Source organism: Protopterus annectens, chromosome 9.part0 (assembly GCF_019279795.1).
Source record: "Protopterus annectens isolate FY-2018-M chromosome 9.part0, PAN1.0, whole genome shotgun sequence".
In the NCBI taxonomy this organism is placed as follows: Eukaryota; Metazoa; Chordata; order Ceratodontiformes; family Protopteridae; genus Protopterus; species Protopterus annectens.
The window spans coordinates 1056133394-1056160245 of NC_056743.1; the positions used below are offsets into that span (position 1 = coordinate 1056133394).

Sequence of the window (26852 nt, forward strand, 5' to 3'; positions counted from 1 at the left end):
ATATATGGGACTTTAAATGACATCATGGGAACAATAACAGTATTTTTTACCTGATAGGGAGACAATGCACAGTACACAAAGTGGGACTCATATATGCACATCTTACAACCCTTGAAAAGGAGCCTAACTGCAGAATTCTTCACAAACTTCAGCCTATCAGTTTCATTACAGTGCCACCCCAGGTTAAGATATTACATTTTTAATCCAGATAACCGGAGTCTGAACAACCACTGGTAATCTTACAGAGGAATAATGCATGTAATTAAGGTGATGTTTCTCTGATGATGGCAACAGATCTTAACAATGACTGACACTTGGCTATTAGCAAACAGCAAATCAGCAGTAACGCTGCCTGAAAAAAATATATAAAACAAGAACACATTGCTCCTAATACAAAAACATGTACATTGTAGTGCTGTGGCAAGTAGCAGAAGTGAGGAATTCTGGGAATATAGGACTGTTCTGCAGTACAGAAAAGAATCATTATCTGTCCAGTGCTTTTTGGTCTGCCGTATCTGATAAGGTTAGCCCTAAAGGTGCAACAAGAAGATAACAGAAACAAACTAAAATTAAGTGCATGACCATACTGCAACATTACATGCTTCCCTAGTATATCAACAAACGTTTAGCTTGTCGAAATGCAAAACATCGACAGCTAAACTCCGAAACGGTAAAACCACGAACGGCCACCTAAGCAAACTTCTTCCCAGGAAAAATTTGCTCGGCCAACGGACACCACAAAAACGTTTAAACCCTAACTAAGTGGGGGCCGGTGCCCCCCACCCCTCTAACTAAATATACTGACTCCGAGATCACTCTACATTGGGGAAAAGGGCAAATTCTCGTTAACGGCCAAGCACATTTTTTTCTGAGAAAAAATTCGTTTAGGTGTCAGTTCGCGGTTTTGCCATTTTGGAGTTTAGCTGTCGATGTTTAGCATTTTGACAAACTAAACTTTCATTGATTTAATAGGGAACCACATTACACATGCACTTTCACTATGAAAAATGCAATTTACTTATTTTGTTGGTTTATAGGAGGAAATGAAGGAATAAGTTAAGTTCTTCATCTACCCCAATAGTTTAACTGAATGAGCAGTGACGTTGACTCCTCGCTTATGTTCTCATGCTGTAGAAAATGGGTCATTGTATATTTTTTCCTCACAAATACATGTCATCATAAAAGGCAATAATGGTTTGTCATATATAATCTACATAATTCTCACCAGCTGTAAACAAGGTCTAATCAAGCTACAGTATTTACCAGCCTTTAAGGACAAATACTGATAGACTGGATAATCTTATTTTTGTATAGCTGCAACAAGTTAGACATGAAAAATCTTACATACAGGGTACTACACTTTAAAAATGTTCTACAATATATACTAGTCTAAACATTCAGAACATACTATCAATTATCTTCTTTATATCATAAACGCAGGTCATTAAATATTTATTAGCGATAAAAAGCCAGTGATCAGGTCTTTATATTTCCCTTCCTACTAATGTACATTCGGTAAACTTTTTATTTATATTCATAGAGCTGTGAATGCTGGCTTGAGACAACCCCTCAAATAAGGTGGGATGGGCATTCTGCTCAAAATGTTCACTTGACAGAAGGCATACAAAAGGGCAAAGCAACCCATATGTTACTACCTGCTGCAATAGTTCTTCACAAATCAAAATCAATAGTACATCCTAAGATAAGAAGAATTAAGATTTTGTCAGGCAACACTTTTAGGAATAAAATGTTTGTGGTTGTTTAAACATTTTATAGAATGGAAAGAGTGAGCTTTGATATACAGCCTTGCGTTTCTGTGGTATAATACGTAAAGGCCACCATTTTATGCTTCATTCATATCCAGCTGTAACGAACAGCAAGTTCTGAAACACTTGACACCAAGTTAAAATAATTAGGTAACTGAAACTGATTGTATGAACGATATTTTTAAAAAGTTTACTGGTATAAATGCAAATTACTAGTCTATATAAGCCACAAAAAGGCATGACATCCTTCGATCCATGTGTATATCATGGGGTCTACTTCAAGAACTTAGAATAAAAGCCACTGACAACAAAAGGAATAGTTCAAACTCACTGAAATCACATCAGTCAAAACTATAACTGACATTAACAAAGCAAATTTTGCATGGGGACAAGCCCACTGCAACTGCATATGGGAGTCCTTCACCCACACCCCTTAATTATGTATACTAACTCCAGGCTAACAGAATTGTAGGAAAAATCAAAACACCTTGCAGGGGTGAAAAAAAATCTCATGCAACTAAGAGCTCACAACAGAAAAAAAAATAGGACATGTATATTCATTGAGTTTGGAACAGGACAACTTCATTCATGCAGTTATTAGTTGTCAAACTGTTGATATCCTGTATGACATGCCCATCATTTTGACATAAACTGCTGTATTACATCAGATGGTGTTGACGTTAATCATACCATGATGTTTTAGCTGTATCTTTTGTTATTATGTAGTATATTAAAATGCATCAAGCCATGCTGTGTTGGCTGTGTCATGCATTGCATTTTATTAGAACATATTATATCATTCTATGATGGCTTTGTCATGCAATGTGTTAGAATGCATTTTGTCATGATATGTTGGGTATATTATGAGTTGTGTTAGCATTCATCATAACATACTGTGCTATCTGTGTCATCTGCTGCATTAACATACATCACACCATTGTGTGTAACTTATGTCATTAATTACAGTACAGTACATCATGTTATGTTTTATATTGGTATGTGTCATATGATGCTGTTTTGGCTGTGTGGTGCATTAGCATGCATCACATCAGGCAGTGCTGGCTGTAATAGCATGCATCATGTCATGCTATGTTGGCTATGCCATACATTATATTAGCGCACACACCATATCATTCTGTGTCGGTTGTGCCAGCTGTACTGTATTAACATAAATCATGTACGAACATGTTCATTCACAGTACACAAGCCCTATATCATGTAGTCAGGCAGTTGGCACAGAAGGTTAAGGCTGTCTGCTGTAGTTGATGGTACATAATTCTATTCCCTCAGCCCTCATTTGAGTACTGTGTGACCTTGAGCAAATCTATTAACCAGATGTTACTCCCAGGCCACCACTGAAAAAGTCAGTGCCCAGTGGGTCTACCTGGTTAAAAAGTGGGAATTATTATTATGATCTGTTGAACTAGGTGTGCCATGCATTGTATTGGCATGTATAATGTCATGTTTTATTTGCTGTCGTTGCATGTACCACATCATGCCACGTGATGCCTTCCATTTATATGTGCTATTTTAGAATGCCTTGTACCGGGATGTGTTGTTACCATCCTATCACTGATCTTATATGTTTGCACACAGTTTCTTTCCTTATCTTCATAGCTTGACCTTGTGTTACTTCTCTGTTCACATCTGTGAGAAACTTCATCTTTTTTTCTTCCTGCCCAGCTATAAAATGTTTTAGTAATTCATGGGAGGCAGCATCATAACCCTCTCATTAACTGTATAATAATTTCTTCATGTCCATTATGCTCTGTATAACTTTATTTAATTTTAAAGTCATAAATCAAAAACTCTTTTACTAAAGAACATGCTTAAGTATACGTTTAGCATAACTTTGCATAATTGCATTTTTCTTGTGGTGCTTTCTTGCTGTTGTATTAGAAATATAAATGTTTATACATACCATTCACTTTTTACACCTCCGATAGTGTATTGTTCAGCGCATGATGTTATTCCACCTGTTCCTTTATATGCAAGAATGAACGAGATTAATGTTTGCTTTGTTACTGCAAATGCTATTTTAATGGTTTTGAAGTATCCTTGTATCACAGGGTGTCTCCTGAAAAATGGATTCAGTTCAAATGTGTAACATATTAGTGAAATATTACCCCATCTTATGTTTTGCCACTGTGATATTAGAAATTAAGGAGTACTGCTTTCAGGTACCAAGGTATAAACATACTAAGTACTAATTATGGATTATCTGCCTTTTTGCTCTACCCAGGGAATGCATTCCAGACTCATTTTTCTGCATTCATCCAAAAAAAAAATAAATAAAGAGGATCATCAACGTTTTCATGGCAGTGTCTTTGCAGACAGTTTCAGTGCTCAATGCAGAGTTCTACTTCTAACAAATTTAACCATAGAATTTTTGCATCTATTCAGAAATTATTTTACACCAAGCTGTAATAATTTATATGGAATCTAAAGGTGATATTTATGCAAGAGAAGCACATAATGAAAATCAGATGTACACAGACATCTGAAGGGAACAATGGAATGATTTCACAGTATACAAATACTGTGAGTCAAGCAACAGGTACCACGGATACAAATCAGTGATACAAGAGTCTCTTAACCCTTTCCACATGACAAGAACAATGAAATTTAAAAAAGCAAAACTGAAGAAACAAATTGGGGTCAGATTCAGAGGGAGCCTTCAGTAAACTAGTAATAAGGTGCAAACCTACTAGTAACTCATAGCTGGTTGACAGCAAGATTACAGGCTCAGAAACAGGAAGAACTGGAAGAAGCTTATCCAGAGGCTCACAGTAGATCGGTGACATATCACCATGTGCAAGCAAGTTAACTTTTTTTTTTAATTATCCTAGCCCTGGGTCTTTCCTAGTGGCTTCCCTTCCTCAGTCCCATTAACCAATTTCTTCCTCTCTAACAGCAAAAGCTATGCACCTCCAGCTCAGGTGGGAGCTTTGCAGCCCATTCATTTACTATCTTGCTTGCCTCAGTGAGACTTAAGACAATACAGACTAGGGAAATCTGCCTGGCCCAGGAAGTTCCCCTTCTAACCTCATGGTACTTGTAGATCAGTGAGTATGTATATATTATTAAGAAGCTATCGAAGGGCTTGCACAAGTGTATAAATACTGAGCATGTGCAAGTCAGACTGCCATTTTATAGTTAGCTGTTGAGATGTGAACATGTATGTATGGAAGCTCTGTTTGTTAGTTAGTTCGTTCATATTTATAGATGCTGCTATTCATCCTGATGTGCTTCAGTATATTAAAGCATCTAAACGAAACCCCAAGACTTCTCATTATTTGTAATCGAGACAAATCAGCGACAGTGCTCATTGCTCCTGACAGCTCTATTGAGCTCCCCAATAGTTGTCTATTATGTGGAAACAAGTGTGCCTCCAAACCCACTTTTCCTTCTGGATTTTATGGCTTTGCACCTTGGGCAGCTGTTGCTCATTAAGTCCATTCTCTGCATACTACTAGGTGTAACGCAAGCTGCGAGTGAAAATCACCAAACCCCTATTCCCAGGTTAGGTAAGACAGTAATAGCCACTAACGCCCATCTTTTCTGGCCTGTCTCCTCTAGTAGCAATGCCAATAATCAAACAGAGAGCACCTAATTCAGAGTCATGTCTTCACTCCTGAGTGTCATGCATGAAGGAAGGAGGGAGGTTGTTTAAATTTATGGTAGGGCAGTGATGAACTTGATAAATGGACTGACTGGGATATGTGGTCTACTGAGCCTGCAAGAATGTTCTATCCAACCCCTCTGCAACTGCTGCTCAGATATACTTCGCAGGACTGATGCACTATTAAATATACATTTCAGCTGTTCAGTGTTATAATATAAACCTTCAGTTACTGCTAAGAAAGTAGGGCTCACAATAAATTTAGCTGTGGGCCCTCCAATTACTGCCTCTGCCATGAAATCCATATACAGTTCACTGCCTTTCAAAATATAGAAACTGTCATTCGCCTACATTCTATGACTTTTGAGCATTTCTGGTATGCATGCAAACATGAGAGTTATATCAGCTATGATCACATACTAATCCTATGAAGCAACTGCAAACCTTGCAACAAAAAAATTATTCTACTAACAATTTCTGCAGAAAAAAAAATTAGTCAGCAATATACACCTTTTGTGCTACAAGATCCTTGGTGTTCAGTATTTCTGTAACTTTACAGTAAATCTAAATCGGACCTTGTATATATCCAGTGAAATCGAGAAATTATGCATTGGACTTTTTAAAGAGCACTTCCTACGAGCCATATGGATACTCCTCAGTGATTCTTTTCTGGGTCAAGTGCACGTCATTTGCATCGGGGATAGCTAAAGAAATCCCACTGCAAAACTGCAGAAAGGCAACATGCTGTGAATAATCTGCAGTGCTTGCATAAATTAAAAAAAAATACATGTATTGAGTTTTGTATATTTTAGGCATTATGGATAAGTTTAAAAACATTTTTGTAGTATCCATTATAATGCTGTACAGTGATTCTGAAAAGTTTGCAGAATGAAGTACCTTTTCAGCTTTACTAATTCACACATACAATTTGCAAATAAGTAATCACAAAATCACAACATAAGTAATAGTTAATTCAGAAAGAAAAACTTCAGCAAGAATCTTCTTCTGGAATTTTCAATATCAGTAAGAACCATGTGAATTAAAAACTGACTCTTCTGTTACAGATCTAAGTTTTGACTTTGGATATGACCACAATGGTAATAAATGAGTTCAGTTTGCACTGGCTGATTAAAAAGAAATACTGCAGCCCTCATATATAATAAGAATGCCAGCATGAGGTTTCAGTGCTAAGACTGTATAGTAACAAAAATAATGTCACAAAAAGAAGTAATGAAGGACTGTTTTAATTACAGTGACAAAACAGAAACAAAGCAGGCACAGGAGAGTAAAAGAAGTATTTACATAAATTGTTGGTAGATTCCATGAAAACTAGGACAAAGGGATGCTTAGGGCTGCAACTAAATTAAACTTCTGATTAATGCTCCAGATATTGTTTCAGAAGAAAACAACTTAGAGGTGCTTAAGTAAATGATGTAAAAGGAATACGTAATGATGGGAAAAAGTGAATACCAGAATGCAGGTACATAAAAATTACACCCCATTATACCACCCCCAAAGTAAAGAGTCAGCTGGTTTAAAGAGAAAAATACAAGTCACTGTGTGCCTGAAAAACATCATATATAATGCCAACAATGTGCACAACTGATCAAAACTATACTTCAGTTCATAAACCGAGGTACTCATGAAGCATAACCAAGATCCTAATGAAGCACTTCCCAAAATTCAAAAAAGGTGCACAACGGTCAGTATTACTGAACAATCCAAAGACTGCAAAGTTTTCAAAAACAAAACTCAGCATGCTGCACACTTGTGAAACAAGTTGCTGGATTTTAAGATGAGTATGTAAAACCTTCAGTTCTAAAGAGTCATTCACTAATCAGACTCCTAATGTACAGTATGTAGCAGCTGATGCAAAACCCATGGAAATCTAACCTATTGATTCAGTGGCAATTTTGGAATCATTCTGCCTGTGACAGAGTGAGACACTAGGTAGCATAATGATTTTCAGCCACACTCTGAGAAAAAATAAAATGCACAATAACAGCAGAAAAATGTGCAGGCAGTGATGTACAAGGTGTACCATCTGCCTTGCACAGGTACTGCAAGTCTGTCCTTGAGGCTGAAGACAAAGGGACACTGAGCAGTGTTTGCCTCAGAATAAAAAGAAACTGATAAAACTGAGGATACCAGGAATAGCTTTCCTGTTTGTCAAGAGTGAGGGTATGCCAGTTGTATGAATCACTCTATGGATTGAGTGTGCATGCGTGTCTCATGCATGTGCATGTGTTTATAAATGTCCAAATGTGTGTGGTGCATGTGTGTGTGAGTTTGTGTGTACATGTGTGTCCACATGCAAGTGTTTGTGCTTATGAGTCTGCATGTACATGTGTGCGCATGCATGTGTGCGCATGTGAGTTTGTGTGTACACGTGTGTGCATGTCCCTGTGTGTGTGTGTGTATGTTAATTAATGTCCGAATGTGTGTGTGTGTGTGTGTGTGTGTGTGTGTGTGTGTGTGTGTGTGTGTGTGTGTGTGTGTGTGTGTGTGTGTATTTGAACATGTGTATTTGCATGTACATGTATTTAGTTATCCTTTTTATTGACCAGGTTAGTCCCACTAGGATATTCGCCTCTTTTCAGGGAAACCAATGGTGGTATTTATACTACTGGGGAAAATATATGCAGGCCATTAGAAAATGTTCCCTACTCTTTGGAGCTGCTAGATGGCACTGGAGGGTTCCTACAGCAGTAAGGTTGAGGTCAAAGAGAAGCAGCATGGAAGGGGAGAGAAACGCTACGGCAAGTTGGAGATGGAAAGTGAGAATATGGAGAAAAAATGTACAATATGGAGCTGCAGAATGTAAAGATTCTTCTGCGGCGGATGTTACGAATGAGCAGTGTTAAGCTGCTTCTATGAAGAAGGAAGTAAGCAAATGTTCTGAAGTGGTGCAGTTAACATAACTGGTGTCAACAGGACTTGCAGATGATATTGTTAAAAATAATTGAGCAGGATAATCTAGGTGACAGTCCTGCTGTTTCATGGGATGAGAAGGCAAATTACCATCCTCAGCACCAGTAAACATTCTGAGGAAAAGGAACCAGGTTATGTGGCATCAGACATTGCAGCAGTTAAAATTTATGCAGCAGTGACAAAGTAAAAGAGAAAGCAGCAACAACCTTTAAGTACAACTGTTTTTAAAAAGAAAAGAAATACAACTATGTAAATAAGAACAAAATGATACTGTAATAGACGGATATGTATTGGAAAATTTGGTAACTATTCTGGGTTTTAAAGATCAAGAAATTTAGTAGTTTATACATCTTGTCGTCTCACAGTAAGTCGCTGTCCGGTTCGATTCTCAGCTAGAGCGTCTTCTGCGTGGAGACATGCATGAATGGGTGTACCTTCGTTGAAGGTTGTGCATCAGGGCTGGTAACTCGGCATGTAAAAATCAACTACCAATCATTAGCGGACCGGAGTTCTGCTGTGGCGACCCCCTAACTGGGAAAAGCCGAAAGACACAACATACATCTTGGAACAAAGAATTATGTGACTTAACATTTGAAAATGATAGACTTATGAAAGTTAGGTAACTGGGTAACAAGAAGAACATTTATCCAGTGAACAATTATTTGTTTTCTAGTAGAAACTTAAATGATAAAAAAATGTTACTTTGCATTTAGAACTGATGAACTGGAAGAACACTGTTAAAAATGCATGCAGGGTCTGTGTAAAACTGTTAGCAATAATGTGAAAGTTAGAGATGAGAGAAAGTTGTGGAATGGAGGCCAGAGGTTGGAAGTTATTTTGAAATGTGAAAAAAAATATGGTGAAACACTTTCCAGGTGTTATTTTTGGCTTGTTCAGAGGAATATTAAGATATGCTAACTTAAATCATGTTTCTTTTGTGGAGCCATTTCTCATTTAATTAATGCATTCTCCCCACCTAGCCTACTTTCACTTCACTCCATCTCATAGGTTCATAGGTAGGTACTAGGCTATTGGCCCTAGGGCCTATATATAAGCCTAGCCAAAAAGGTACCCTGGCTTTCGCCACCCCCAAGAAAATAATTTTCCTGTGCCCCTGTCGAGCAGAGCCACAGAAGTGATCCCCGGGGTGAATTTCCCATCTCCCATCCAATTATCAAGATTTTTCTTGAAGAGTGCTAATGAGGAGCTTTGTTTGATATAGGCAGGTAGTTTGTTCCAGAGTATGGGAAGTCTCTGGGACAGGAATTTATCCCTCCAGCACATTGTGTTTATTGTGGTAACAAAGTTTAGGTTCCTAGAGCATGTAGCTCGGAGGGATTTGAATTTCTTTTAGTGGAGAATGTCCAACAGCTCTGGGTTTGACATAGCTTTGTATATACCTTGGCTCACTCTGAATGTTTGCTAATCCAACGATACTGCTATCAATGTATATATTGTAAATATTTTTTTTCTTTTCTCTCTTCTCTTTAAAATGAACACATTATTGACATCCTCAAGATTTATATATGCTATGCAGCCATTGTAAAATATATGTCTCCAACTTGAAATGTATTTGCATTTTCTAACTTTGCTGTATATTTTAACTATACTATGTATTGTGGAGCTTTTCTCCCCGGGCCTCCATTGAAAACGGGCTCCTGAGCCCAGTGGGCCTCCCTGGTAATCAAAGTGGAAATAATAATAATAATAATAATAATAATAATAATAATACTAGACTGTAATACAGTACAATGTAACCAGTGAGGGGAGAAAGGACATACAGAAAGAAGGTATATGCCTGAATGCAGGTTCTGTAATAAAAAGGGACACTTTTAAATAGATTGTTTGTGTCTTTCGGTTAGGGGTCGCCACAGCGGAACTCCAGTCCACTAATGATTGGCAGTAGATTTTTACGTACTGGCTTGCCGGGCCTAACGCACAACCTTCATCGAAAGAACGCCCATTCACGCATAAATAATAAAAAAGAAGGGAAAAGACATACATGAAGGGCAAGAAGGGGCTGGAGGACAGGGTGAACTAGATGAAGAAGAAACTGTAGAAGAAGAAAAAATATGGAGGGGAAACCTGAAGAGAGATTGCATACAAAAAGAGAGGTCAGCAGTGAGGATTGATAGTAATATTTTAAGCTCTAGCCAGTGAATATTCTTATTCTTAGGATCAAGGATTATTTGTACATAAACCTACATTTCCCCTAAATGTAAAATAAAAGAAAAACAACAATATTGGAGTATCTTCCCTAAATGTGAACAGTATTATTAAAACTGTAAATAGGATAGGGATACTGGAATGGTGTACTGTAATGTGGATATTATTCTCTTAGAGGATGCAAGATTCCTGTCAAATGTAAAAAAGACTACAAGCAGAAAAATTGTGGGGTGGAAATAGAATATGGAACCTAGGAAGCAAATATTGTTCTGGATTGGCTGTGTTGTCTAAAAATATAGTAAAATATTAGATGTAACATTAAGGATAGGAAGCATACCTTTCAACCGTTCATATTTTTGCCTCATATGTTTGCTTTGTTCTTTATAAGGTTTGTGGTTTCCTGGCAAATCACTGAGGACTGAAATCAATTGATGACATGCATTTGAGTTTCAGACTTTATATCTTTCAGAAAACGCATGCTAAAACAAATCCAGTCTTCATAGGAACTAAGTTTATAAGAGCAATTTTTAAAATTTGTCCTTATTATTGGGCCTTTGCCACCCCATTATTTTATGCTTAGTCTATATTTCTTGTGGTAAGAGGCTGGAAAGTATGATGGGAAGGTTAACTGTTGTGGATATGAGGTGAGCACAGCATGTTTAAAGAGTTATAGCATTATATGCATATACAACTATCAAAGAACGAAAATTTGTTTAATCTAAATTAGATTATGTGGTGGTTAACATGAAAATTATAATTGCCGGGGACTTGATTTGTAATTTAAGGGGAAAATGTAAAAAGAAAGGCTAGGATGTAAAAAAATACAGAAGTGATAAAATGTGTTAAATTAACTGTCTGGAACAAAAGTTAATGGACTTATAGAAGGGGTACTTGGAGATGCAATTGATTATTTTGTATTATCTGAAGTATTTCGTATTATTGGAATGACTGGGGGGTAGCAGATAGTGATACAGTTGTGATGATTTTTTGAGGTTATTTAGTAGTATAGGTGGAGGTGTTGGAAGACAGACAGTACATTAAAACAGGAAATGGAATAAAAAGTATAAATTACAAAATTATGGATGAAATTGGAGAGTGGGAAGTACTGCATTGATGGAAGGCTTGTATAACCACCAAGGAGATCTATAAAAACTGTTCTGAATGGTGGATAGAATTTAAAAAGAAGTGTTTTTTTTTCAGTTGCAGGATGATATAAGAAAGGAAGACAGAAAATGGAAAAATATATAGAAGTGTATTAGAGAATTCTGAGAAAACTACAAGACAGTATTATGATATGGAACAAGAGATTAAGAAAAAATAAGGCATTACTGTTAATACAGAGATATTACTTACAAGGGAAACAGGGGGTATCTGCATATTTGGATAAAATAGTGAAGGAGGATATTAATGTAATGAGGGAAATGAAAATAAATGTAAAAGGAGAGATAAAAATAATTCAAGAGCAAATTATGAATACTGCAGTACAACATGTGGAAAATATGTATAACAGTAAAAAGAAGGAAAAAACAGAAAAGTAGAAACAATTCCAAGGAAGAATTCAAAAAAGAAATTACTATTAAGGAATTGGATGAAATATTTAGGGAGGTAATGCTGATTCATTATCAGACCCAGATGCTATAGGCTATGGAATGCACAACTAATTGAATGAATGGCTGAAAAAAGGGTATGCTTATGAATGCAGTGGGGTATTAAAATGTATATGGAAGAAAGATGGGAAGAATAAAATAAAAATCTGGAGACCCATCACACGAAATAGCACATATTATAATTTTTTTATGAGAATAATACAGAAAATGGATGGAAGGATGACGGACATTATTAAAGAAAGTATATGTGGTATAAAAGGGAAGGGCTGTCAAAAATTATTATTAGTTGTTAGAGAAATTGTGGATGTTATTATAAGTAAAAAGGAGGATATCAAACTTATGGTAGGTGATACTAGCAAGACATTTGATACAGTAGGACATGATGCGTTGTGAGGTGGTATGGAGAATTACAAACTAGGTAATACAGTTAGGAGAATGTGTACGTCAGCATGTCAGAATAATAGAGTGAGACGGTTAGTGAATAGATGGTTGAGTAAAGAAATATGCATGATGCATATGCTATGAGACAAGGATGCCCCATTAGTGGAATATTGTTTGCACTTAATGCATGTGATAGTGACCCAAAGTAGCTTATAAAATGAAAGATTTCTAGACATGTGATGCAAAAGGAGGTGGTCCTTCCAGTAGTTTTGACATACACAGAAGATATAGTTATAGTCGCTAAGAAAATATGGACGAGGAAGTGCTAGAGTGTCTGAATGGATGTTTAAATGTAATAGGAATGTCTTTGAATAAATTTAAAGTAATGGTTTGGATGATGTGGTAAAAACTGGGGGGGTCTATTTTTCAATGACTTAAGCATCTTTTCTAGGGATAAAACTGGTGAAAAATGATGTAGTTATGATGCAATTGGGGGAGTTTGATAAAGGAAATGAAAGACATACATCTTCTGTCAAGGACATAGGGATTAGCATTCAGGGAAAAGGGTTTATCTGGTGAATTATGTATTAATGGGGAAAGTACCATGTATGTCAAATGTTTATAGGATTCCAGAAAAAAAAAAACATGAAAAGGAAATTGTGCAATTTGTGATTTTCTTTCATATTGGGTTCAAGATTAAACCTAGTGAAAAGAGGTGAGTTCTATAGGAGTGAAGATGAAGGGGAACTGGAGTCTAAATCCAAATATTTATTCTGCTTTTTTAAGAATATCAAAGTGGGTAAAGAAAGAGAATGAGAAATTAATGGTGAGAATGTTCAAATGCAAGTAGAAAAAGTGTTGGGAGATGATAAGAATACGAAAAAGAGAAAAATATGTAAATGAAAAAATAAAAATCAGCTAGAGCATCTTCTGCTTGGAGACATGCGTGAATGGGTGTACCTTCGTTGAAGGTTGTGCATCAGGATCTCGGCACGTAAAAAGCAACTACCAATCATTAGCAGACCAGAGTTCCGCTGTGGCGACCCCTAACCGGGAAAAGCTGAAAGACACAAACAAGTAAGCACTTTCACGGACTCAATCGCTTCATCAGACTAACCATCCATGTAGACTCCATGACATTTAAAAAGCCTCCCAGTTACAGGTGTAATCAATCAGCAGAATGTGTCAACATTAAAGCAACAGTACAAAAATCACCATATTATATATCTAATAGATCATTAAAAACATTAGAATATATATATATATATATATATATATATATATATATATATATATATATATATATATAAAAAACAGAAAATGTAAATCACATATATATGTAGACAGCCTAAAATATTAATATAAAAACTAATATAAAACTGTGTATAAATGTGCATATATGAATAAGCAAAAATAAAAACAATAATAAAATAAAAATAAAAAGCAACTATTCCATACAATGTGGGATATCCCATATACTAGTGCTTAAGGACCCTAGCTCTTAAATAAGGTTTGAGAGATACTCTGCTATTCAAGCCAGGTAATTTGTCAGCTTGTAGTCGCAATATCTAATTCTGCTCTAAGGCTTCAGTACTGTTGTTCAAGTTACCCCCCCTTGTTAGCTGAGACAATTTCCAACTTATGGTTAGGGCCTTCTTTCTCAACATGCATAGCTAATGCGCTGCTCTCGTTCACATTCCTAATATCCCTCATATGTTCTAAAATCCTATCTTTAAGGGGTCGATTGGTCTTGCCTATATAGAAGGCAAAACAATAGGTGTAGTAGCTAAAATAGACTGCATTCTTGGTACGGCAATCAGCATAAAAATTAGTTTCTATCACAAATCCCTTATGTGGATGTGTAAATTGTCTCCCAGTGTGTATATTAGGGCAAGCTGTACATCTCTTACAGCTATAAGTACCAAGTCTATCTGATTGGACATGTTTATGAGTACCTACAGCCTTATAACAGAGCTGTCTTTTCAAAGATCTGTTATTTTTGAATGCAAAACATGGTCCAACTCCCAGCAATCCACTCAATTCTTTGACACTAGAGAGAATGTTCCAGTTGTTTTTTACAACATCACACACCACATGTATATTGCTAGCAAAGGTGAGAGGCATCCTCAGTACTTGGCTACGTGTTGCATTCACACTCAATGTACTTAACCCACTGTTGTTATGGGATACAGTTCCCTCTACACCTTCTTTATTATAGTACGGTCTACATCTGCCATTTCTTTCTCTCCATGCTAAACCTATTTGCCTATCCATCTCATTCTCTTTGTACCCCCTATCCATAAATTCTCATTTTAGGGACACTAGTGCCCCATGTAAATTACTATCTTCAATATGCAGGCACATGATACGGAATATCTGGCCTTTCAATACATTCAGTTTAGTATGCCTGGGGTGCATACTACCATTATGTAGGAGATTATTCTTCCCGACAGGTTTCCTATATAAAGTCATAGAGACCAAGTGGGGGGCATTCCTATGAACTTTCACATCAAGGAATTCAATCTCTCTATCAGAGTATTTATAGGTAAAATTAAGGAATGTAATGCCCAGTAATGTCCTTGCCAACAATACATTTTCTGAGTCTATTATATGGTATAAAAGGTTTGTGGATATTATTTTTTTGTTGTGGCATGACACTGAAGAACGCCTTAAGGAGTTTCTAATATACATCAATAATATCACTACATTCCTTAATTTTACCTATATATTTCCTACCTGAAATGTTCATTACTTGATGGTGGACCCAGAAGACAAAAAGGTTAGTTGAGTCAGTATTTTAGTCTATCTGTAGCAGCAGACGTCGCTGGTTTGTACCACCTAGGCGCTGCGGAGTGAACACGGTTTCCCTTTTAATGTATATCTGGCAGACTGAACTGCGTGCCTCCCACCTAAGCTGCTCCACATGGTTTCTCCAAAATACAATGGGAAAAAAATCCTAACTTCCATTTGCTCTAGTTTGAAAAAAAATATGAAATCAGAAATAAAATTCCACTACCTACTTTTCTAGGAAGAGAAAAATACAGGCCTGGTAGCTTCTTCTCAAGTGGTACAACCTTACAGAGGTTGCAAGCATGAAGCAGCTAAGTTCAGTGAGGAGTGCATGTATGAAAGGACAAAGTGGTTTGCTATATCAAGAGGAGAAAACTTACTAATTGTTGATTGCTGATTAGGCTTAAAAAATAACTAATTTCACATCATCCTCTCATATCAAGTCACCTTTTACTACATTTAAGTTTAGAAACTGAACTTCAGAGTTTTGTTGCCTGGAAAACTGACTCAGAATTGTATGACTGAATCATTAAACTATAACTGTTTTGTGAGTCAGAGTTCTCACTCTTATTTAGTAGATAACAGTCACATTTATGCTACACTAAACTTTTCAGTTAAAACAGAATACTTGGCTTATAAGCAAAGAACTCTGCTCCACAAAATTAGTTTGTATTCTGTGGGTTATACTTGGTCTGTTTGCCACATTTGGTTGGTTCTTGAGCAAAGTAATTGGAGATCAACTAAAGTAAGTATATTCAGAAAAAACTGAGTGTGGAAAAATTATTTCAGTTTCATCGCTACCAGACATTTAACCTCTGTTATCTTTTTAATGGTGAAGGTAGCATTTTCCACTGTCTTAGCTATAGCCATATGATTTATAAAAACCTTGTTCCAAATGACATGCTGTGATATATTTTCATGATTTTTTTAATTAATCTGGAAAGGTATGCAGTTAGTATATCAGCACAGGAAATTATTTCTGAAAGGATAGTATAGCATTTCTCATTACTGCACATGTCTGGCCAAGCAAGTTCTCCTTCAAACATTTAACCAAAGTTACAGCCATGTATGATACACAGACAAGAAGACAAATGCAAATTATATGTACAATATGTATAATATAAAATCACATTTCCACATTTAACCAAAGTTACAGCCATGTATGATATACAGACAAGAAGATAAATGCAAATTATATGTAAAATATGTATAATATAAAATCACATTTCCATACTTTATATCATTTAATGCTTTCAGAGAGATGCAATTAAAAACATCACATTTTCTCACTCTGCATATTTTGATGTTTTGTGGTTCAAGAAAATGGAAGCTATACAGTCTGACTGAGAAGCAACATATTGCCATTCAAAAAGGTCTCAAGATAATTATCACAGATTATTCTAAAAATGCTACCAACACTAGATCTATATATATATATATTTATATTGTCTTGGTCTTGAGCATTCATACATTATGTTCCGTTAGACTGATTACATCTGCATATTTCAAACTTTCCAATTCATTCTGTTATACAACCTCTAATATGTTCACAGCATATAAAACTTACCATCTCTGGACATGCCAACGGCAAGGCACTTCTTAAAGCGGCAATGCTGACATCGATTCCTGTTCATTCTCACAATCAAGCAGTTCTCATTCTTCACACACATCTTATAGTGAATGTTCTGCTGGATGCTCCGTCGGAAGAATCCCTAAAAGACCAGCTACTATGTTAGTATCTTTGTCAATTAACTTTTCTTTTCCAGATTCTAGAATGACTTTTTGCCTAGCAGTGTTTAATGAGTTATCGATATTAGGTTTGCGCAACCGAAAAACAAAAATTAATGAAAGTAGTATTTTGATGGATTATATTTCACTGTAAATAAGGTAGCAGAAAATACAACAAATTTTCTAAAAAACTGCAAGAAATACCCAGACAAGCTAGAGTTTTCATCATGTTATACATTAAACCTCCTATAGTGGAGGCCCATGGGATATATGCAAATGGCTCTTTAAAGACATACAGTGCTTCAGCTATATTGCTTTTACATGCCCATAACTTTTTTTTTTTTTAACTTTTCAAGTCCTCTTGGGTACAGACAGACCAATAAAACAAAACTACACTAGCTGCAGACATACGTGTTTCAGCCTTTTAGTGATCTCATCCATGCAAAGTAAATTGTTTGGTTAGACTTTAGAAGAACAGAGCTTAGAATTAAGCTGATATCCATAAATGCTAAGATACCTGCAAAATACTCCAACTAACACCCAAACCAAAGGGTAATAAGGTTACAAAGACAAAGCATTCAGTAAAAACTGCAATAAAACCCCAGCCAAGACAGAATTTTCACTGTGTAATACCTTAAACCTGCTATAGTAGAGGTCCATGGGATATATGCAAATGATTTATGGGCATACAGTGTTTCAGCTACATGGCTAAATTATAGTCGAACATTCAAAAGCCACTTGTTACTAACGTTATAGTTCTTAGTGCTGCTCCTCATTTTCATACTGTTGTCTTCATGTGCTAAATATGGCTCAGTCTCGCCATCAGTTCATAGATTTCTAACATGAAGTTCCTGTTCTCCAATCAACCCCTCTGGATTACCACTATTCAAAAGTTTATCTTTCTCCATTGTGGCTTTGCCTTGTGATCAAACCACAGCAACCGTGGGTAAATCCTGATCTACCCAAGCACAGTGGTGGATTACTGCTTTAATTCAATGATATTATTTAAGAAACAAATGTCTTACTTTTCTTAAATAATGCCTTTGCATGATGTCACTTTAATTTTCTGCTTTCTTCCTTGTTTACTGATATACTGCGCATGTGTATGGTACTTACTTTCCCATGCTTACATAGTACATCAGTGCCCATTGCTGCCTTTTTTTTTTTGTCTTTAAGTATTTAAAAAGTCAGGATTTTAGTATAGATAATGAAGAAATACAAGAAAAATTAGGTATGTTTTGTTTTTTTTAGCTTTACAGAACATACCTGATTTTTCTTATTTTGCTGCCCCATAGCATATACCAATAAAAAATACGGCCACACAATAGTACTTCAGTGGCAAGATTTTTTTCTGTTAGCATATGCTGAATTTACAGCAGGCATGCTGGTTGGGCTGTCCAGCCAATGTGCGCATTTTTGGATAGCAATTAGCAGCGATTGTATAAATGTATCTTTAGATATAGCAGCGTGTGTGTCATCTACTGTCAACTGGCTTGTAATGGATGCAAACTTATCGCTCACAAACAAGCAAAACATAAAACAGTGAACATCAGGAAAGGCTTCAACATGGACCTTGCTGCTCCTCACGCTTCAAGGTTGACATATTAAGTTTTGATGGACTGCAGTCAACAGTTTGTGAGTAAATCACAATGCATTCACACAAACATGGTGGAACCATATGCATACATATATTTCACTATTACTCTGTCCCAACCTATTCACCTAACAAAGTCCAGTGTTCTCAACAATAAGGAGTTGGCTCATACAAGCATTTTCCTACTGGGATTTGCTCATACGACTCTCCTACTGGGGTTTGCTCATACAGACATTCTCCTACTGGCTGAATCTACAGTATTTTCCTTTTTTTTCTGGGCAGCAATATGGATCAGTGATACATGCTTTTACCTAATAACTTTAAGATCCGTAGTTCACTCTAAAATCCTGTCACTGCTTGTGAAGTTTACATGATATCCCCATATCTACATGATTTTCTTTTGATAAGTTATCATATACCTACCTCAAAAAACACGCTGGTTTAAAAGATTATTTAAAGTGTCTGTCTATACTGCACTTAATGCTTGTCTCTGTTAACCAGGCTGTAGATTCTGAGAAAGACCAGTTCATTTGTTGCACAAATAAAGCTGCATCACATTCAAATACTGAGTTTCTGTACAGACTAACCTTACATCCTTCACAGGCATGAACTCCGTAATGGAATCCAGATGCAACGTCCCCACAAACCTTGCAAAGCAACACCATTCCTCCTGTCTCTGAGGTAAAACAAAAATGTTAAAAATAAGTTATGCAGCACCATAGCAGTTTCCAGTAATCTTGACAATTTGTCCCTGTTGCTGGTAATTATACCACTGTAATTTTATATACTGCAAAACTGGGTGATATTTATGAAGCAATGATTGCTCCATAATACATACAATAAGCAAAAACTTTTAAAATTAATATATATATATATATATATATATATATATAGATATACACAAAATAGAATTTACATCTCTTCAACTAACAAATATTCAGAATAAATACAGACAAATATTTGATGTCCTGATTAAAGTTTGACATATTAAGCAATTTTAAGATAAGGGCACTACAGCACACAGAAAAAAATGGTAATATTTTGTTATAAGTGTCAAGCCAAGAAGTATTAATGATTTTGCTTTTATGGTCACAAAGTGCTTCAGAACAGGTGCACTACCTTATGCAGTAAGCTATAAAAAGAAATATTTGCTCTTTGATGATTTCACTGCATGCCACAACTAAGGAAATATTACCACATATAACGACAGCAGACAATGTCACTTAGTGTGACCTGTCATTGGTATTACCATAATTAACCACAGTGGTTTCAAGATCTTTATTCTTCTGTCTGTCTGTCTTGGTATGCTAGCCTTCTGATGATGTAACTTAAGAGCTGTGTAGGACACCAATATGTACTCGGATCTCTGAACCACACAATTTAACACACTGAAAGTATGAACATTTATTGTATTTGCAGAATACAGTTGTGAAAAATTATAATGACAATGGAATTTGCTATATGACAAAGTATGTATATTAAATGGGAGTAAATAAGAACATATGGACACCAGGGTCACACAGTATAAGAATGGCAATGACCCAAAGATGGTAATGCAATAAGCAATGACTGCATCATGAAAATAAATTATAATGGCAAAGGAATCCAAGAAAATATTATGTTCTACAATAGGCAAGTCATGATAATTAAAGTGAAAAGGTAAAGGACCAAGGCACACACCGCAATCTTTACAACTGAAGTCCTGAAAGCTTCAGCAAGTCTTGTCAAAAGCACCAGTTAATGCAGGTGGCTATCCATACTTCTGGAAATGGCAAAGATCCATGAACACACGCACACATTTATTGTATTAGAGGGGCAGGGTGGCAGTGGAAAGGTAAAACACTGTACAAAGAGCTGACCACATGAGCAGTGAAAATGATACAAAGCAAAAAGAAACAAGGCACCAAAAAACAGGTTATAGGAGTTGAAAATGAGAAGAAAAAAAGACTACAGTGGCAAATGCAGTGTATAAGGAATTGCATGAGTAGGACATACTCATTAAATAGGGTATGGGGCTGGTACACTGATCATTTTTAGCAAAACGAGCATGCTTACAAGCGAACTTCAGATTTCATACTTGTTTTCATCAATGCATTAAATGAAACAAAAGATGTACATATCATGTATATATATACATATTTATTTATATATATATATATATATATATATATATATATATATATATATATATATATATATATATATATATATATATATATATATATATGGCTAGAAAGAGAGCTGTTTAGATAACTCTCCTTTTATTTAAATATTCACAGTAATGGTAAGTAACTCTTACTTGCAAATGTTCCACCAGCAGAATTCAGTTTCGCTGCACTGTTAGTATTTTGAAGTGTTGTGGGTTGTGGGCCCTTGCTTTGGTACCACACTCCTGACTCAGGAAACTGAAATGCAACTTCATTCGAAGGTGGAGGATTGGCATTCTGATGTCTCACTGCTGCAATTTCAGTGAAGACTACCTCTTCAGGTGAGGAGGGGAAGGACTGCGGCGACTGTGGAAGATAGCTGCTTAAAGGGCTCCCTGGATTCGGACTTGGGCAAGCTGAAGTGCCTATATACAGAATCACACCACCTGAAACAAACACGCAGCTTTAAATTTACAGATTAAAAGATGTATTGATAAAGCATCAGAAAATTCTGAAAAACTACTGTCAACAGAAAAAAAAAAAACAGCACTGCTTAATCCATTTCAAGAACTACTGTTTACAGTGAATGCTAAAGATATCTTACCAAACCATAAACTTTGGATTTCAATTCTGCAATCAGACAAATGGGTCTGAGCTGGTTCCAGATTCTAAAAAAAAAAAAAATCTCAAGAATACATTATAATTTAGTTATAAAATATGATACAAAAGAATATGATACAAAAGGAGTCTTTCTTTAGGTGTGGACTAAAAATAATACACAGGGAAAAGATTCCAAGGGCCTAGAAAATTGGCTCACTAGGTACAACAATGAAGCAATATGAATCCTTAAAAGAAAAAGGAGAACATCTACGTGGAACATTATGTAAGTGAGCAAAAAATGTAACTAGATTGTACCGCTGTAAGGTATAATCTGCAAACAGCATGATTTATACTGTTGTATGCTATACTATAGTATAGTAAACTAATGCAAAACCTCATTCCTGAGTGGGAGATTTATGTGGTTCCAAGCAGGATTTGAAAACAACCTACAGAGATAAGGGCCTTCTGCCATTTACATGTATATAAATTCCATTTGGATGAGAACTAGTACCATATAAAATTGCTATATAAAAATACCACCAAACTGAGAAACTAACCTCCAGGTTGGGGGGGGGGGGGGCAGAAAATTACAGGATGCGGGTATGGTATGGCAAGTGGGACTTTACTGCCAGCAGTGATAAATGTAGGCTTTATTGACAATGAATCAGCAGAATCATTATTTATTTATTGTTTGGTTACTACGTGGGTGGGATAGTACAAGACCCTTTTCAGCCACTTCCTTGGCAATACGGCAAAGATATTAAAGGTGATAGAAAAGTACCATAACAGATAATTATCTGTTACTATTATAATAGGAAAGAGCACATAACACTAAATGTAAGATAAAAGAGCACAACTGTTACTGAAGTAACAAAAATAGAGGCCTCAACTGACGAACTGTACATGTGAATCCTAAATAACTTGGCACAGCCTGGACTCATGGTTTAAGAAAAAACAGAATATTAGTGAGTAGTAAGTCCACAGAAGTGTCATTATTCACAAATGTGTACATATCAAGAAATAGTAGTCCTGAGATACGAGATTGAATGCGAAGCAATACAAGATCTGGGTAGTAGAAAACCAAGATATCCCCAATCTCTTAAACAAATACATTTATTTTCTTGAAACAGATGTCATTTCAATTTTGTTTCTAGAAACTTGAGAGATTGTCTAATACAGTAGTTTCTTTAGTAGTCTGTTCCTGGATGCAGGGGTTAATTCAGTGGATGATTTTTCACAGGTAGCTATTGAAAATGTGGTATGTTTAATCTTAGACTGGTATTATTTCAAGAAGAGTGTGCAGAATCCTGAATGATTAAGTTATTTCCAAGTGGTAGCCAGTATTTGCATTTAAGTAAATCTAATGTAGGAGTATGGGGGAAATGCATTGATCCAGCAAGAAGTATCAAGATTTCCCTTTTGTACAGAAAGGCAATGACGTTATCTTATTTTCAGCTGTTTATAAGGATGTACTTTCCCAGGCAAAGAAAGCATATTGTATTCTAGGATTTAAACCACTGATGTCTACTGCCAGATGAGCTTTGATCACAACTAAATGTGAAATACTGTAGGCTACCCTAAGCTGCTGTAGTATTTAAGTAGTCATATATTCTATAGCATTATGTAGGGAAACAGAATTACCCAAAAATTCACTTAACATTTCTTTTTCTTGTGAGGGGGATTTATCTTCCTATGGGTTTGTAATGCAGACAGATGAAAGTTTTGTTAACCTTTTAGCACTACCAAAAAACACATGTGGATTTGTTGATATTAAGTGTCAAATCATTACTAGAAGTGCAGTTCCAAACCAAACCAAAAGTCATTTCGGAAAGCTGTAGTCAGATCAATTAGAGATTTATGATCCTATGTTCCCATGAAGGCCATTTATGCATAGTGGAAAAAGCTGATGGCCAAAAACAGATCACCAGGGAATGCTATTAGTGACACTCCGTGTTTCAGAGTAGGACTTTGCAATGGCGAACTGGCAGTATCAGGCATTTTTCTAGGAAGATCACTATTATTATAGAACTATTATTGTAAGAGGCTATGTTACACCTGCAGGTAGTAAAGTACCCATGATGCTTTGGAGAATTTTCCCAAAGTGAAAGACATGACACACCTACCCTAATAACGACTGAGGTGCTTTGGTGCTTAACTCTAGGATGGTGCAAACTGTGACATTTCAACTTCTGTGGCTGATGGCATTTGTGGGGAAGCAAAGAAAGAAAGGCTCATCATTATAATCAGCTGTGTAGGTCCAACATACTGCACTCACATGCATCACTCATGAAATACCCAGCACTATAAAAAAACTCAGACTCATTGTTGCTGTCAGTTAAGTGCCCTTTATAGACAGGTCAGTTCTTCTGTCTTCGCGGTTCTGCTACTAATGGCTCTTGGCAGCACATGAGGAGTCACTGGCACAACAAGCTCTGTCCCACCCCAGGAGGTATGCAGCAGTGTCAGCTCTGTTCACTCTTTTACAATAATTATCCCTTTATCACTTCTAGACAAGTGCCTTACTTACAGCATACACGGCAAACTCTCTGCCCTACAGCAAAAATAAATAACGTCCTCTTTCCAAAGGAAAAAAAAAACAGTCCACTTAAGGGTTTAAGCAGATCTTTATTAAATGATGGAGAGCATTCATGTCAGAGACATCCTTCATTGCATCTATCCCTCTCATCAATGTACCAGCCAAACATTGCCACACATCCACTGGCTTGACATCAGACAAAATTTGAGTCATTCCATAAGATATGCAGTGCTGTTATCACTGCCTTCTCTATGTTTTATGTCTTCACAGTACGCACAGTGTCATTGTCACTGCCAACTTTGTGTTATCCTTCATAGTACACACAACCTTGCACACACTTTCAGCACTGTGCCCTTCTTAGTAACACATGTAGTATCACCTGTACTTCCCTGCCAACAAGGTCAGCTCAGTGTCATGCTTCACAGCATGTGTGGCTGTGTAGCATGATCACCACAGTATGTTCACTGCCACTACCACCACTCACAGCGTTTCCTCCCACAGTAGCTGAACCAAGATCACAGCTCTCACTGTACCCTCCACCCAGCAAATGCAATAACAGCACAGCCATCTCTGTAACCTCCACCTTGCACATGCAGTAAGATCATGGCTATCACTGTATCTTCTACTTAGCGTAGGTAGTAATATCACAGCTATCACTGTACCCTCTACCCAGTATATGCAGTAAGAGCATTGCTGTCAATGTACCATCTACCCAGCATATGCAGTAAGAGCACAGCTGTCACTGTACCCTCTACCCAGCATATGCAGTAAGAGCACAACTGTCACTGTAGCCTCTACCCAGTATATGCAGTAAGAGCACAGCTGTCACTGTAGCCTCTACCCAGTATATGCAGTATATGCAGTAAGAGCACAGCTGTCACTGTACCCTCTCTATCCAGCATATGCAGTCAGAGCATGGTTGTCACTGTACTCTTCACCCACCGCATTGTGCTCTGCTACCAATGATGCAGCCTCCTATACATGGCACAATCAACAGTGACATGCCCAGTTTTTATGATGGTTAATTTTCAGTAATATATTGCGTCATCCTAACCAATGAAAGGTCTTTCCACTGACCACAGTTCATGCAGAAAATACCATTCACAGCTCCGCACTCCTCTGTCTAAGCAATTATATTCATCTTTAAAACAGAAGGAAACAAATACTTTACCTAATTCGGGATTAAGTGCTTATAACATTCCACCTCCTCTAAATTCCTTCCTTTCAACTCACACTTCCTGCCCTTTTGAATGCTACAATTTTTAGATATCTGAACAAAACCTAAAATAACAGATGGACAAAGGCCCAAAAATAGGGACACATTTTAAATACTGTTCTTGTAAACTTGGAAAGTTGCTAGAATAAACAGGATTTGTGTTTGCCTGCATTTTCTGAAAGATATGAAGTCTGAAACTCAAATATATGTCATTATTTAGTGACTTCAGCCCTCAGTGATTTGCCAGAGCAGACAATAAATCCAAAACAAAAATGTGGACGTTCCATGATGATCTGGACAATTAAGAGATATGAGAAGATACTGTAATGCTAGGTACTAAATACTTCTGTGAATCATAGCAAATGCATGAATACTACTGTGAAGTACACAATGTGCAGAAACACTACTGTAATACTACTGTGAAGTACACAATGTGCACAAACACTACTGTGAAGTATACAATATGAATCAGTACTTCTGTCACCCACACAAAACGATTAAATACTACAGTGAAGTACACAAAGCTCAACAGTACACCTGTGAACCACAACGTAAATCAGTATTTCTGTGAAAGTACACAAAGTGCATAAATACTACTGTGAAATACACAGTGAGCATCAATACTCCTGTGAACCACACAAAGTGAATCAGTATTTCTGTGAACCACACAAGGCTCATCAGTACTCCTGTGAACTATACAAAGTGCAGGCTTCCCAATTATTAGCCTCACGTTACTGCAAGTACATACTCTACTGGACATTCCAAGAAAGATTTTGAATGCATTCCAGAAATGAAGAGCCCAGATGCTGATAGTATTTGCACCAAGTTCTTGAAAGTTAAATAGGAGAATCAAAATAAGAGGGTTCTCTCAGCTTTAATTTCACCAAATGTTTAAGGTTTTTAATGCAATAGGAATAGACTTAATTACCAAGGAAGGGGGTGGTTAATGCTTATAAATTCCATATTGTTTCAATGTCTGATGTTTTACAAGAGTGTTGAATACTGATAGACATATGTCTTTATTTTAGTCTTTAAAAAAAAAAAAGCCTAGTGTTGGACATCATTTCAAATGCAAAATCTTGCAGATTTTGCAGCTAGATGTAGTGACCCTTCGCTGAACAGAAAGATTTTTATATGGTGTCACAATGGTTATTTAAATCTAAGACATCCTCCAAATCAGCACAATCAAACTTCTGCAAATATCATACTGTCATCTTTGTCTCTGAATTAAATTCCTTTTCACTCACTCTGTGTTGCACACTGGTATAAACTCTGCTAGGTAATGGCATCTTCACCTGTTCAGAAAAAAAATTAACTCAGGTTATCTCCCTCAAGTTAAGTGGTACACATGTAAGCGAGCAAATGGCCTACTATGGTCTAAATATCACCCACTGTGACCACAAAGCAGCATCAGCATTCACTTCTGATAATGTATTCCTGCAAACAAGAGCTGGCCACAAATTCATTGCTGTCATTCAGAAACTGAATGTTGGTATTGAACAATCACCCACAGGCATCTATCAATTGTGCCCCTGATACCTTTCACCTGGGGAAGTTGCTCCATTCATTACACCCTAGTTAGGCTTCTGTCTGGAATTCTATTCCTCCTGGTATCCACAAAAGCTGAATGGAAACCTCAACCATCTCCCATTCCATTTCCATCCTGAGGCTAGGAATCACTCCATCTGTTCTTGGATGAATCAGCACCCTCTTGAATATAACATTTTCCTTCCTACCTCCAGTCCTCTATTTTTCCCACCGGTATCCA

At 36.6% G+C, this 26852-nt stretch overlaps 1 protein-coding gene across 1 annotated transcript in view; it reads right to left on the reverse strand.

Annotated features, from left to right (window-relative positions):
• LOC122811795 (nuclear receptor subfamily 1 group D member 2-like) overlaps positions 1-26852 on the reverse strand; it is a 327820-nt gene that overhangs the window by 173274 nt on the left and 127694 nt on the right. Inside the window, exons 2-4 of the mRNA XM_044083862.1 lie at positions 20885-21178; positions 19173-19261; positions 16831-16975 (exon numbers count right to left, since the gene is read on the reverse strand). Coding sequence (XP_043939797.1) covers positions 16831-16975; positions 19173-19261; positions 20885-21178 — 528 coding nt within the window. The remainder of the gene's footprint in view (positions 1-16830; positions 16976-19172; positions 19262-20884; positions 21179-26852) is intronic.